At 38.2% G+C, this 15,334-nt stretch overlaps 1 protein-coding gene across 3 annotated transcripts in view; it reads right to left on the minus strand.

Moving 5' to 3' along the window:
* Positions 1-15,334, minus strand: part of MBTPS2 (membrane bound transcription factor peptidase, site 2) — a 38,823-nt gene that overhangs the window by 22,128 nt on the left and 1,361 nt on the right. For all 3 annotated transcript variants that reach the window (XM_074858639.1, XM_074858638.1, XM_074858640.1), the window contains exons 2-5: positions 10,645-10,793; positions 8,796-8,934; positions 5,365-5,468; positions 2,815-2,942 (exon numbers count right to left, since the gene is read on the minus strand). In XM_074858639.1, the coding sequence (XP_074714740.1) occupies positions 2,815-2,942; positions 5,365-5,468; positions 8,796-8,934; positions 10,645-10,793 (520 nt within the window). The remainder of the gene's footprint in view (positions 1-2,814; positions 2,943-5,364; positions 5,469-8,795; positions 8,935-10,644; positions 10,794-15,334) is intronic.

The raw sequence follows: 15,334 nt of genomic DNA on the forward strand, positions 1-15,334 counted from the left end.
TCTGCAACCTCCTTTCAGGCAGTTGTAGAGGGCGATGAGGTCTCCCCTCAGCCTCCTCCTCTCCAGACCAAACAACCCCAGTTCCCTCAGCTGCTCCTCATACGACATGTGCTCCAGACCCTTCACCAGCTTCGTTGCCCTTCTTTGAACACGCTCGAGTAATTCAATGTCCTTTTTGTAGTGAGGGGCCCAAAACTGAACACAGTCATCGAGGTGCGGCCTCACCAGTGCCGAGTACAGGGGTAAGATCACTTCCCTGTCCCTGCTGGCCACGCTATTGCTGATACAAGCCAGGATGCCATTGGCCTTCTTGGCCACCTGGGCACACTGCTGGCTCATGTTCATCTGGCTGTCAATCAACACCCCCAGGTCCCTCTCTGACTGGCAGCTCTCCAGCCACTGCTCCCCAAGCCTGTAGCGCTGCTGGGGGTTGTTGTGGCCCAAGTGCAGCACCCGGCATTTGGCCTTATTGAACCTCATACAGTTGGCCTTAGCCCATCACTCCAGCCTGTCCAGATCTCTCTGCAGAGCCTCCCTACCCTCGAGCAGACCCACACTCCCACCCAACTTGGTGTCGTCTGCAAACTTACTGAGGGTGTACTCGATCCCCTCGTCCAGATCATCAATAAAGATGTTAAACAGGAGTGGCCCCAAAACCGAGCCCTGGGGGACACCACTCGTGACCGGCCGCCAACTGGATTTAACTCCATTCACCACAACTCTTTGGGCCCGGCCATCCAGCCAGTTTTTTACCCAGCAAAGCGTGTGCCCATCCAAGCCTCGAGCAGCCAGTTTTGCCAGGAGAATGCTGCAGGAAACGGTGTCAAATGCCTTACTGAAGTCAAGGTAGACAACATCCACAGCCTTTCCCTCATCCAATAAGCAGGTCGCCCTGTTGTAGAAGGAGATCAAGTTTGTCAAGCAGGACCTGCCTTTCATAAACCCATGCTGACTGGGCCTGATCATCTGGTTGTCCCGCATGTGTTGTGTGATGGTACTCAGGATGAGCTGCTCCATCAGCTTCCCGGGCACCGAAGTCAAGCTGACAGGCCTGTAATTTCCTGGATTATCCTTCCAACCCTTCTCCAGAGTATGGGTGGGCTACAAAAGGAATATTCGGTGTCGTTCTCTACTCTAGCTGTTTTACTTAGCTCCTATACAAGAATCTGAAAGCATGTCTCTGTAAATTCAGATCTTCTGAACACTGAGAATAGGTCCATTCAGTTGCTCTGATGACTAAGAAAAACTGAGTCAAGTTTACACATTTTATCATTATCAAACATCCTAGTTGTGAAACATACCTAACATTAGCTGTAAAAAAATGCATATATTTGTTCTATCTAACTGATAACAAGCCATTGATGCTAACCAGTTTTGCAACATGCTTGTTCCTACCTTGTATTCCCTATTTCATGTTTCCCAATAAACCTGAAAAAAATATTATAGCTGTTTGCTTTTCATTAAAAATATGCAAGCAATTATTTTCTATTACAGCTTATAATCTTATTTTTCTAGATGATTTCTCAGGAATGTATGTAAGCAACCCATTTTGAAAATCAGTATGTCTTCTCTTTCAGTTCTGTTCACAGTAGCTGGAAATGGAAATTGATTAATTTGAGAAACAGGGCTTCATAAAAGTTAGCCTTTTGCAGTGAATAATTTGGGTCATTATGGTATTTGGAATATAGATATTTTTATTTACCTAACATTTATTGTCATTTACTTGATTTATGAAAGCTTGAAAATATGCTTTGCTAAAGGCTTCTGTATGCCCAGCCTAAAAGCCTCTATATAATGTTTTAGTTACAATATTCAAGAAACAATGTTGATTTCTAAACATTACAACAGGCTGACTGCTATCTTACTGTCCCCTGCAATAGAAAAACATCAGTATCAAGAACTAAACCAAGATGTTAACTTTTCTATCTTTATTTCAGCAGTTTGGGAACCACCTTTGTCTCTAGAAATCAATAATACAAGTGATTCAGGTAGCACAACACAGTCTCAGTCCTACTTGGCACAGCAACAGGGCCTTACTTGCCAGTAGTCAGAGATTTCAAAAAACATCAAATCAAAAACATTTGGAGGTTATTTGGAGCCATAGCTGTGATTCTCTTTGGATGTTTGTGTTTTAGCTTTTACTTCCTCCTGATGGCAACATCAAAACACAGTGACCTGCATAATAACATATCTCACACGTCACAGAAAATCACTCACAATACTATTGAGAAATCACATAATACATTGCTTCTATTGCAGAAAATGGTAGCAAATTGCTCAAGGGTGTTCTCCTGTGACAGCAAGTCATGTTCTCATACCACCAGTCTTTTCTGACTGAGTATTTTCCAGCTTGTGTGCTCCAAGGTTCTGCTACTTAGGCCATACAATACGCAAAAAAAAAAAAAAAAAGACGAAGGAACTTCTGCACCTGGGCTTGTGTAAGAGCTTTTTCTAATGAGAGAGGAAGGTCAGAAACCACATCTGTTTACCCAACCACACAACTGGAATTTCTTATGCACAACTATTCCGAATCAGATCTAGAATGTAATAATGTTTTTCATGACAGGAAACTGGCACTCATTTAGAAACCGACATCTCTTCTCCAGAAAACAGCACAATATGGACAGTAATGATCAAATGATTTTCTAAAAACGCAATTTAGGTTCAGAACAGAAGGATCTCCTTTAGGTAAAGGGAAGCTTTTGTACTTCTTCATTTTAAACCTTCAATCCTCCATCAAGGATTCACAAATGATGTCTGTAGAATAAGTAACTGTGCTAAGTAAACATTTAATAAAAAAGCATAAACTATTACCTGCACAAAATATCCTTAATTGCTGGACTGGAGATATCAGTTGCAAGTGGGTTGTGAAGAGGTCAACAAATGCTCCAGGATAGACAATGAAGATAAAAATCCCAAATCCATTAAATCGTACTTGTTCTCTTAAAGAGAAGAAAAACAAAGTGATGTCACTGTAAACAAACAAATTAAAAACTGAGAGATTCTACATAGCACACATTTTTGACAACAAGAATAATTAAAGTTATAATTATAAAACTAACTTATGTTTCATAGTATGAATAACTGAAAGATAATTAATCTAAAGGATGTTTTCTGCAGTAGTTGTCACTTCTAAGCAGCATTTGTGAGCCTGGTAAAAAATAAAGGATAAGTTCAACTTCTTTTCTGTCTCCTGGTAACAGTAACACATAAAATACTTTAAACTATTGGGGGTTTTTAAAGTCAACATATATTTTAACATTTGGGGGGGGTTTTAAGTAAAAAAATGGCAGCCTGTAGGATGCAGTTTCAAACTAGTCTATGAAAAATTATCTGGAAGAAGCAATCACTTTCCTTTTAAATAAACATTTACAGATTTCTGGAATTTATCCATTCTCTGTTTCTCCTAAATGAAATTTAAAGTAAATTGTAAACTTAACAAAAATGAGAGAAATCTCATCTGAAAAAATGAAAACAAGTGAAGAGATTAAAAGGATAAATGCTATTTAAATATATTAGTATCTGACACTATCATACAGATTATATATTTTTTTTTCAGAGATTTTACAATTGCTTTTAAATGGCATTTTTTGGAATAACTATGTAAAGGTTTTATGAAACTAGGAATTTCATAAGGGACTTATGGAGGCATGACAACCATGTTCCAAGACAATTACATTCCAATTATTATTCCAAGACATTCATGTTCCAAGACAAACCAGGCACAGATCAGCTAATCCCATATCTTTACTGAGACAGTACACTGGGCACATTATTTACTTATTCATATTTACTTATTTGTTGTGCATATACAATAAAAGAAGACATAGAATTATACAAAATTAATCAGGATGAAGTAATACATTAATTCCCTGGTGTTAATTCATCAGACCTACCCTTGCTACCAATAGTAATAGGCAGTCTAATGCCTATACATGATTTCATGACTTGGGTAGGAGGTACAGAGGGAGGAAGAAAAAGGCTTTTTTGGCACAAGCCTTGACTAAGCTAAGGCTCAAATATTTTAAGCTCTTGTAGTTCACAGCCAATACTATCTTGAACTGAAGTTGGCAAAAGTGTATTAGATTTCAGGGAGTGAGATTTGCCAGAATAGTAAAATTTGCACACAGCACAGCTATTTAGTAAAGCCTAAATCCTGAGGATTGACTCTAACAGTACTATAGACCCAAACAGTGCTAGGAGGGGAAAAAAAAATAAAAACAGTCAAGCAGAAAACAGCAGCAGCAATGTACATTAGACAAACTAATTTTTCCCCTGGAAATAGCTGGGAATCAATTTTTTGACAAAAACATAACCCAAACTTGAATATTCAGAGCCTTTGCTCCAGATCTTGAATGAAGATATCACACCACTAAGGTATAAGAATTATTCATTCTGGTTAAAAAGAGCTCTATAGTTACTCGTGGCTTCTCTGCAGTTAGCCAGCATCATGTGAAGGCACTGTAAGAGAAAGAAAATTTTGTTGCTTCTTCCTGTGGTGGGATAAGCAAGAGCAAGAGCTTCATCCTCCACAGAAAAATCCCTGTGAATATTTAGAGGAAAAAAGCTGAAACACAAACAGAGCATGAGAAGCAGAGAGGATCCCAAATCACCCCTTTAACTGAGAATTTTTTGGGTTATAAAAAAGGTTGTAACGGGTTAAGATGCAGTCATGACTACCTACACTCAGGAAAATCAGAGAAACAACTTAGGGCTTCATGCTCATAGGACAGCTGATGATGTCCAGAAGAAATGCTGAGGACACCTGAGTATCAGTTCCAGGAACCACCGCTTAACCCTCTTATGCTAGAGTGTGATTTAACAGTAATGACTAACCATGTCAAATAACATTTCTGTGAAGTAATCATCACAGTTAGGCGACATTAAAAATACCACCTTTGATCAAAATTAACACATTGCTGAGATTAATGGGGGCAAGTCACATTTGACTGAGTTACTGTTTCAGGCTGTTAAAAGCTATGTTTAAAGAAATCAATTTTTAAAATGTTAAAGTGCCATTGTGCAATAGCGCATGGGTCCTCTTCAAGTGCCACAGCAGCAGAAATACAATTGCTGTGTGAAAAACAGCACCCCTTAAAAGAAGTATTATTTTAAACCTGATGCAGCATGGTATATTTACAAAGTAGAAGTCCTTTCTCATGATCTGTAGAATAGACACTATATTAAAACTCTATCCTTAATTGTACACCCTTCTAAACTTAAAATCTAAGGAAGCAATGAAATACAGAATGGACAGATTCTCGAGATAAACCAAAGCAGTGCTAACAACATTCACCTGTAAGTAAATGCTCTGGAATATTAGGCTTTGTTAGCACATAGTAAGAGAAAAGTGATTTTTATTACCGAATAGCTGCCACCCCATGGCCGACTTCATGTATCACACCACTGATGAGGATTGCAGAGAAGAAATAGGTCAGCTGGCTGACAGGCAAATTTACACCAGGCACCTGTTGATGTGGGCATGACAACAAAACAAAACACAGGAAGAAACCAAGAGGTACAAAGATGAATCATTCTGCCCCTAAACTTGCTGTTCTCACTCAGCTTCTCCAGACCCGCAACAGAACAGGGGCCATTCCGACGCAGCACTATCAGTTTGTACCTCTTCTTCCAGACTACTCAATGTATTTTAATATATATATATTCTTTTGTTGAAGGTTGAAAAGCTCTCCAGGTGCAAAAGCCTTCTCCCTGTCCTACTTATTGCCCACAGCCCTGACCAAATGTGTCCTACTCTATATTAAGCTCAAGAAGTTTATAAAAATGTACACAGACTTTCACTCAAATGAAACAGGCTTGGCAACTGTGAGCATTAGTTTACAATCTCCTGCAGCCAGCCATGTAAAAAAAAATTTAAAAACTGTATGGCACTTAAAACACCATTAGCCCTAAAAGTTCAAAAAATGAGCTTACAACTGGAACTATCAGTCTCCCTTCTCTCTGCCTATTCAAATCAGAAGACTATCTCAAATTTACAAGATCAAAAAAAGAGTAACTTTTGTCTATTGTTCAAGTTTTGGCAGTCTACATACGACAATTTAACCTTTAAAAAAAAAAGCACCTGAAATGAGTATACTATTTTAATTTATGTAAGACATAATATGCAGGCCCCTCACATTCCTCCTGTTGCTGTGCATTCCCACCACTCCCCAAGTCCTTTGTTGCACTAGTCACGAGACACCGACTGCTTCCAGATGGGCTTCAAAGCAGTCACGAGTCAGAGAATGAGGAAACATCCCCTCTTTCCTCCTGCTCAGTTCCTACCCCTGCTCAGCTGCCGCACTGCAGTGGGATGATAAAGCCACTTCTGTTGCTTGCTCTGGGACAGTTCTGGCTGCTCCACAGCTCTGCCGGCTCAAGGCGGGGTACACTTCACTACAGTCACTAACAGCTGATGTGAACACAACTTGAATTGCAATCCAGTGGCAGAAAAGAGATGCTATGGGCAAAAATTCCTGGCCTGTCTACAGGACTCTCTAAAAACTACCCTTGTGGGACACAAAGGGCTGCAGATCCTGTTTGATTCTAACTTCATTCAGTTCTGCACATTTCTCAATTATATGCATTCACCTACCAATGCAGCAGAACTCTGCAATAGGTTGGTGAGACAATCTAGCTAAAAGAAATCATTCAAAAGACTGTTTTCATGAATGTTAAACTGAATCACTTCAAAAATTCTGTCCAGAGTGTGATCGTGACCAAGTTCGTACAACTGGCACAACTATCATACGTCACTGTATGAAGACAGCTGCTCTTCATTTGTTAAGCATCCACTGCTTGTATTACAGCATCAGCTGGGGGCACTAATGCATCAGTTAACTGGTGCTGCCAGTGGCCCTCTGCTCCAGGCACATGGGAGGACAGACAGCAATATCAAGAGTTGCCATCTTAATCCCACCATGACTATAACCTGTTAGAACACAGCAATGGATGCTTTCAGACTCCATGTCAAAGAAGCTAGTTTAAGATTCACCTAAAAGGGAAGCTAACTCTCATGAAGGGTTCTGAAATCAATAGCAGTATTTTGCTAATAAGCAGTGTCATCTTATAGTTTATGGTATAGCAATTACAGTAATGAGGTAGGAAAGAAAGAGAACCACAAGTTAACTTAGGAGAAGTAACCTTATCCCCATACATTGCATTACATTTTCTCTATATATTACATCTTTTTCAGTGCCAGTCTGTCCTTGGTTTGAATGCAGTGATATTGCCAGTAGGCAGTCACTGAGAAATCAATTCCACATTGAAATTCTGAACATTATCCTAGATTTCTGCTTTCATAGTTCCAATTCACACAAGATTAATTCCAAAGGCTCATCTTTACTTTGGTTGCTCCTATGTTATTTTCTCCAAAGAGCAATATATTGCAAATGACCACTTTACTCTGGTGTCACAAAAGTGGATAGATCCATTTAATGATCTCAGAAAATGAAGACGTAAAGGAGGCTTTTCTTACTCCAGAATGTAACAGACATGCTTAGGATAGATCTTGTTGGCATGTAAATTAAAAATTTTCTGTCTCATATTCAACTTGTGCTCTACTGGACGCACAGACTGTCCATCCTGTCTGCTTCTGGAGACAATTCAGGACCAGGCTGTGAACCCGGTGACTGCTGTGGCAGTACCAGCCAGTTCTCTCCCAGAGAACTTGTTGCCTGCTTCTGTCAACACACACTGCTGCATTTGCTATATTCACCCTGCGTGTGTGAAACAGACTCAAACCATCCCAAAGGCACTGAGTTTATGGCACGTGCTAATGACCAGGCTTCCTGCACTCATGTAATTTTTTACGTCTAGCTGCATGCAGTCAGTTTAGCACTTACGGGAGGGCCTATCATGGCAGCACAGAATTCCCAACTTCTGTTCACTAGACTAGCTGAGTACTTAAATAGAGTAAAACCGTTGGGCATTCCCACTCTAAGCCATGCAACAGAAGGCAGGGCAATCTGCATTTCTGGAAAATGACCATACATTCTAGCCTGATAGCACTCTTGGGGAAGTAAGAGTGGCTAGCAATCCTTTCAGGTTAAAACTGCTGTAAGGCAATGTCAGTTCTGCCATTACTGCCTTGTGTAGAGACAAAAAAAGACAGTATTCACAATCTCTCTTATTCTGTGAAATACATTCCTTTCTAAAACATACAATACACTGTCCAGCATCAGAAATCCATAAAACAATTAAATACATTGTTATTAGGCCTTTGACTAGATACTACCAGAAACAGCACTTTCAAATTTGCACTATAAATTAAGGCATAAGTCCTTGAACAATCAAAAAATATGCCATCTCCTCACTAATGAATTGTTGCTTACACTATCACACAAAGCTCTTTATGCTTTTTTCCTTTTCCACTGATGTTCTCTATGCTAATAAATGAAATGGAACTCCTTTCTTCTGGGTTACGGATGTGCTTTGCAAACTTTAAGGCCACCAGTGCCTCTACATTGCACAGCTCAGAGGAGGCAAATCCTTAGCTGTTTTATATTCTTAGTACTGTGATAATTTAGGGCTTTTCAACATTACTAGCCAATTCCCACTCCTGAGAATTTTTAATATAAACTCTCCCACGTTTGCCTTTATTTGTCTTCCTCTGTTTTACTACCTCCACTCCCTATTTTTAAGGCTGATAACAAACCAGCAAATTTTTATGTAGATGAGTATGAGGAGTTAGGCTGTTCTGCATGGGAGGATTTAAGCATCACATACCCCATTAAAGAAGCTGGTTAAGATCAGTTCACAACTCTCAAATAAAGACCTGAGGAGAGAACACTTACCACAACTTGCAGCATACGATCATTCTGGGCTTTTGGTGCCTCGGTGAGCATCTGTGTCAACGTTTGCATCAGTGTCTTTCCAAGAAGAATAACAGAGCCAAACATGGCAAGTATACCAAACACCATTCCTATGCTGAACCTACAAAGAGAAGCAAATAAGGTACATTTTCTGGATATGTAACTGCTTTAGCACAACTTAGCACACCAAACTCATAGGGAAAAACTTACCTGATGCTGCTACCATTCATGTATCAATAATCCAGTATAAAAATATTAGCTAAAGGAAACTAGTAACAATAATAACATATAATAATAACACTGACTAATAACATATAATATTTTCCTTGTTTAGTAAATGTTTTACATCCAAACCACATCATAATTAATTTTCAAATATTTTTATGTTGTTCTTACACATTCTAAATTTTATTCAGTTACCCAATGAATGTAACTTGCCACTAGCTATGAATATAAAAACATAACTAAAAATGCATAGTTTACCACGCTGCGCCACACCATCACATATTTAGAGACCTGGATCAAATGATGGGGCAGCTACATATTTATTTATATAAGCTTTTTCAGTAAAGTTTACATCTTCCTCACAAACAATAAAAAATGCTAAAGAACAATAAATGAGACTCAACCTGTTTTAAAGAAGAACAACTAAAAGGTGCAACTGCAAGACCAGATTAAAATCAATTACTTAAAACACATTGTTCTTCTCACCAATTTATTTTTCACTAAAATCAGTGTTGAAAATAATTTCAGCTTATGTCAGTCCACCTAGTGGTGAATTTTTATTCAGCATTATTATTATTATTATTATTATTTTACACTGTCCAATAGTTGAAGGATGTGATAAAGTTTATTTTCTAGCTAAAACACTTCAATTCACTACCAGTCCTTCATCCTCTCATAAGAGTGTAACTGTTCTCTTACCATCCTTAATGAAGCTCACTGGAAATTAGTAGATTCATTTTAAGCAACATGTACTTGTCATGTTAATTAAAGAGACTGGTGGAAACATTATACTGTAATAAACTATACGCATTAAAAAGTTGTGATTGATATAGAACTATTTCAGACCGAAATAGTAAAATCATTACATATGAGAGAAACCAATATGAAGCAGATCTCTCTTTTATTACTATTTCTCTGAGGGTAGCAACACAGCAAAGGAAAAGAAATTCAAACCTTACTCATTTGATATTTTCGGAGCAGATATAGTAATGCTAGGAAGGCAACTGACCAATGCTTTCTAAACCAGTCCAGGAGCACCCATACTAACCACCCTGCTTATTTATCCATTCCCAGCAGTCCGTGCAATCTTAGCAGGGAAAGGTGCATGCAGATAAAAGACAGAAGGTAAACAACGTGCTTCTGAGCAGGTATAGTTGCTGAATGTGTGGGCAATGACTGACAACAGGGACACAACTGTCTTTGAATACTTTGTAAACTGTAGTGATCGGGGGAAAGCTCAGTGTACAGTGATGGACAGATCTAGGATACGAGAAGCTGCTTTCAGACTTCTGTATGCAGTATTACATGTAATAGCTCTACTCTTAAGAACTATATATAGTTCAAACCACACGTAAAAATAGTTTACAGATTTCTAATTTAATAGCATCTCCATATGCAAGCTATATTACAGCTATGTATTTTTTAGCAGAGGAGAAAGACTTATACTTGCACATATACAATTAAGGCAACCTCACTAGTTTGGTTTTATCATTAGCCTAGTGAAATAACCATGTCTACCCATTGCACTTTTAAGGCCAAAAGGCACATATGTGATTAAGTTGCTGACCCTGTATTTAACAGAAATAAAAAAATCCTGAATTTATACCATAAATACAGAAATCTGGGTTTCCATCTCCCCCAGTTGTAGAACTGGCGGTTGAAGAGAGCTGTTTGCCATCGCATGTGAAAAGGAGAGATGCTCAAGCCATATGTCAGCAGCCAGTCTTCATAAGATGCCTTCAGAGAGTTGGATGACTGCAAAACAATGGAAAATTAGTTTGACCAAAAATTTCTAGGAAGATTTTGTGTTATGTGACCAAGCAGTAAATGTGATCTGTTTATAAAAAAAGGATGTATAACTTCAGGTAAACATCCTACACGTTATTTGTATTTTGACATATAGGTAGGTGTGACATGTAATATGAAAAAATTATGACATTGTTTTGATGTAAATCACAACAGTTGTAGGATTGCAAGAGGGATTGGGTATCCAGTGTTATATCATCTTTTCTAGTGTTAAATCACTTTCAGCTGTTTTTAACTTTCTGGTTAGAAGGCTAAAGACTGAACTGTTTATGGTATTTTTTCAATGTACAACTATATTCCAGTAAAAATTTTAAAAACTGCAATAAAGAAAAATGCTTATTTTGGCTTCAGTTGAAAAAAACCATTTCCACTATTGGCAAGATATGGATCGGTACTGTGGATACCCTTTAGTAAGGGTAAAAATTAGGTCTACTTTTCAAATACAAAGACTATGCCCAAAGAGACTCTGAAATATTTGATCATACTAACAAAAAGCCAGAAGGAATTTAAAATTATCAACCTGTATTGTAACAGTGACTTCACTATGATAACTTCCAGCATTTCAAGATACTGCTAGAATGCCTTCCTAGTAGTTCCAAAGATTTCTCTTCATGAGAAATGTGATCTATTAATGTGATTAATAGTTATCTGCAGTATTATCCAATATTACAGACCAACAGATGTAGTTTTGCAATTGCTACTTTATATTACATGGTGCTTGTATTCTCAATAGGATTTACTCAGCCTGCTTCATGGAAGCTAGTATCAGAAACTCAAGTGAAGGAATGCTTTCCTTGGAGGTGAAAGAAGAACTCACAGCTCAGGAAAAGCACATCAGAGCTTTGAGCCTTCTGACCTGGGGCAGGTCCCAAGGCAGGAGTGTCTCTGACATAATCCAGACAAGTCTTTGGAGCTGTCTGGGCTGAAGCACTGTTCCCAAGTTTCCCTATGAGCAGCAGCACCTACTGAAGACATCAGGAATGCATAGTTCACTACAGGCTCCCCTCTCCTCCCCCAGGAGGAACCTCACAAGTTTCTGGCTGTCGTCCGTTGTTCTTTAAACAAATTTAGAACTTGCCAAGCTCCTTGCGTTTTTCTTGTCCTGCTGCTGTGGGGTGGTGGGGAGTGAGGATCTCATCTTGCACAACTATATTCATAGCTTTTCTCATTTTGTTGAATTAATCAAAATTTGAACAGAAGAAATTTATTTCAAGTAACAGTTTTTCTAGGACGTGAGACCCATTTACTCAGGTCATTGTTCATGTATCACCTATTACACCACTTATCCTTTCTGCCTATATATGTCTGTGTCATTTCCTTCTTCTTCACCCTACTGATTTCAGCCACAATTTTGTTCAGTCAGCTGAGGGCACTGACAAGAAATTTTGATCGTAACATATTCCCTAATCAACACTAATCACTCCCTGTGACACCACTAAGTTTAGTGTCCACAACCGGATCAGCATTTGCTAACCTAGCACTTGCTAACTTTAACAGAAGAGACCACAAAGTTTATTACACTTGTACAAATAACAAGACCTCCTCACATAATCTACTGGATAATTAAGAACAAAAATACATATGATACTAAGTAGTTCTGATATGCAAAACTGTCTTTTGGGAATTAAGTAAACATATGCTATGCATTCACACAGAGTAAAAAAAACCCCAAACAACTAACCAGCCACATATTGTTACAATAAAGCTAACTGGATATATTGATTTGGCACTTTAAAAATGTGTTCCTTTTATCACATGCAAAAACCACTTTTTCCCTAGAAATGCCACAAATTCATCCCTTCAAATTCATTCCAACCACATCACAGCAGCACTGTACTAGCAAGGCATAAACAAATATGAAGTTTTCCATGAGAAATATGGGATTACTGACCATACATTTGCCAAATGGGGGGGAAAAAAAGTACCAAAATTCATTTTCCTTTTTCATTTTCCTCACAAGTTGTGTAAATGGTATTCATGACCACTAAATGACTGCATCCCTTTGAAAAATACATTAAAAAGCTCTATGCAAACTTTTACTCCCTCTGTCCTGAGCCCAGTAGGATCACATTACCCCCTGCACCCTCACACCCTGGTATGAGGTCTGCTGGTATCCTATGTTTCATTTCAAACTTCCTTCACACAGGCCTTGGCTCTGCTTCTTTGAGTTCTAAGTGACCTTTGTTACATTAATTTTACTATAAAAGCAATACCTTTTTTATTTATGCAGGCCTTCAAAATAATGAACGTCTGCTAAATACTCCAGGAGCTCCATAAATATCTGACAGCAAGCAGGAGTCCTTAACATTCTTCTTTGCTGACAAAATCTGTTCAAGAGCTCTGAACCATTTCAGCTTCCTGACCTTAAAAGCTGAAGGCTAACCTTGGCTGAATGCATCTAATGCATCCTTTATTTCTCATAGCAAAAGGAAGGAAAACCTTCCACCCTTTGCTCACTCCTGATCCTTCAGGCTGAGTGAAACAGGATGATTTAGGATGTTGGGGAGCAGGAATTTAGGGGTCTGCCTGAGTGATTCCCTTTTGTAGGATCCAAGCTGCAGTGAAAACTTTCTGGCCAGTGGTTCAATGAAGAGCATCAAGAGGGACATAAAATTCCAAGTCCCAGCTTGATTTGGCATATTTTCAATTTGCTAACATGAAGGTATCTTATAATGTAACCCTAGCAATATTATAATATGTGAATTTATTTGTGCAAAAATGCATTTATACACCCAGTTATTTCTTCTATATTGTAGACTTTCCAAGAATCAGACTGCCTAACAAAATGTTTGAAATCTGAACAAAACCAGTAAGTGAACAAACTGAGCAAGAGACATTGCACATTAAGCAAGTTTGCAGAATAAACACCAACTGCAAGTTACAGCACACATGCTTCTCTTGCCAAAAATATCAACAGGATCATGCATGGAAAAGTACTCCTGTATTTTTTTCACTCACGCTTTGTAGGTCCTTTTGGAGTAATTAACTTGTAAGTGATTTGAGGTTTAAGCAGGGACTGCCTTTTGCTACGGTTGCTAGCAGCCTTGGGTTATGAATGTGGTGGGAGATTTACAGTACCAGCAATAAAATAAGCAATGCTGAGTTTCCTAATTATATAACTGGTTATTTAATCCAAATTCTATTTTGGCTGTGGTGCTCACAGTGAAACTTATCGAGATGTACATACATGAGATCCACCAGCAAGTTTACTGAAACCCAAGAGCTCCCACGTACTTCCTGACAATGAATAACCTTTGTCAACTTTTACTTAAAAGATCAAAGTTAAATTTTAACTCCTGGAGTCTCTTGCTTGCTATAGCATTCCAGGCATTCTCCCTTTTTCAACATAAATCAGGCATCAAGTTGGCTCCAAACAATGTGGTGGGTTTTTTTTTTTTTTTTTCCTTCCCTTGCTGCTGCTAAGCTCTACCAGAGGTTGTAACAAGCAGTGGCTACTCTTACCTACTAAAGAGAATGATCTTAAGGTCTAATGCTGACAGAGATCTTCAGAATCTCAGAGATACAAACAAGTCTCAGCACTGTGGCACAACAGGTCCGCTACCTGAATTCAGCACTTGTTTCACACTCTAAGATTCTTCATCAGACACAAAGTTACCGTCAAAAGAAAACCAGCCTGTTGGCTGACCTTTCTGGTGGTTTTGGTGTGTCTCACTACAGTCAGGAGCATGTTTTTCTGGTATCCAGCCAATCTTCTAATGTGTTTCAAAACAATGCTACATTTGTTTCCAAATACCTAATACACACTCAATGCAATAAAATTTGAAAACTCTTCAGATAAATGACTGTATTTTTTATTGTCATTATGTAAAGACTGATATTTGGCAATTAATAGCTCTCATCATTTACTGAGCAACATTTGCTCTCTGACAATTAGCAGCAGGGGGAGCCCCTTATTTTTCCAAGTTTTCTCATTACCTAAAATTTATTGTATTTCTTTCTACATTTTACAGGAGTGACAAAAATGAACGTTTTTTACTTTGAAATTGCTAGGCCCTATCTGCACTTGGCAGAAACAGATGCAGTTCCTGGACTGTTACGCTAACGTAAAAAAAAAAAAAAAAAAAAAAGAGAGAATTACAGATCAAACTTTTCATTTTTCCTCATATTTAACCAGCATATATCCTATTTTGTATACATACTTCGCAATTTCAATCATCTCTTAGAAATCATACCTCTCGAGCTTTAAAAAAACCCCAACCACTTAATGAAACTTGTGCAATGCACAAATGCATCCCTAGATATAGTGAGTAACGCCTTGTTGGTATATTTTCTTTTCAAACCTTCCCCTCTCCATCAGGAAAAAGATGGGTCTTACAAAACTCTCTGAAGATTAGTTTATTTCTTTAAAAAGTGTTTGTATTGAGCTCTGTCTCAACTCACTTTTTTTCAGTAAAACTAAGGACATTCAAAAGAAAAAAAAAATGCGTTAGTTACGTTTTTACATACGGTAATTTTAGAAAAATCATCAT

Source organism: Strix uralensis, chromosome 2, assembly GCF_047716275.1.
Source record: "Strix uralensis isolate ZFMK-TIS-50842 chromosome 2, bStrUra1, whole genome shotgun sequence".
Lineage (NCBI taxonomy): Eukaryota > Metazoa > Chordata > Aves > Strigiformes > Strigidae > Strix > Strix uralensis.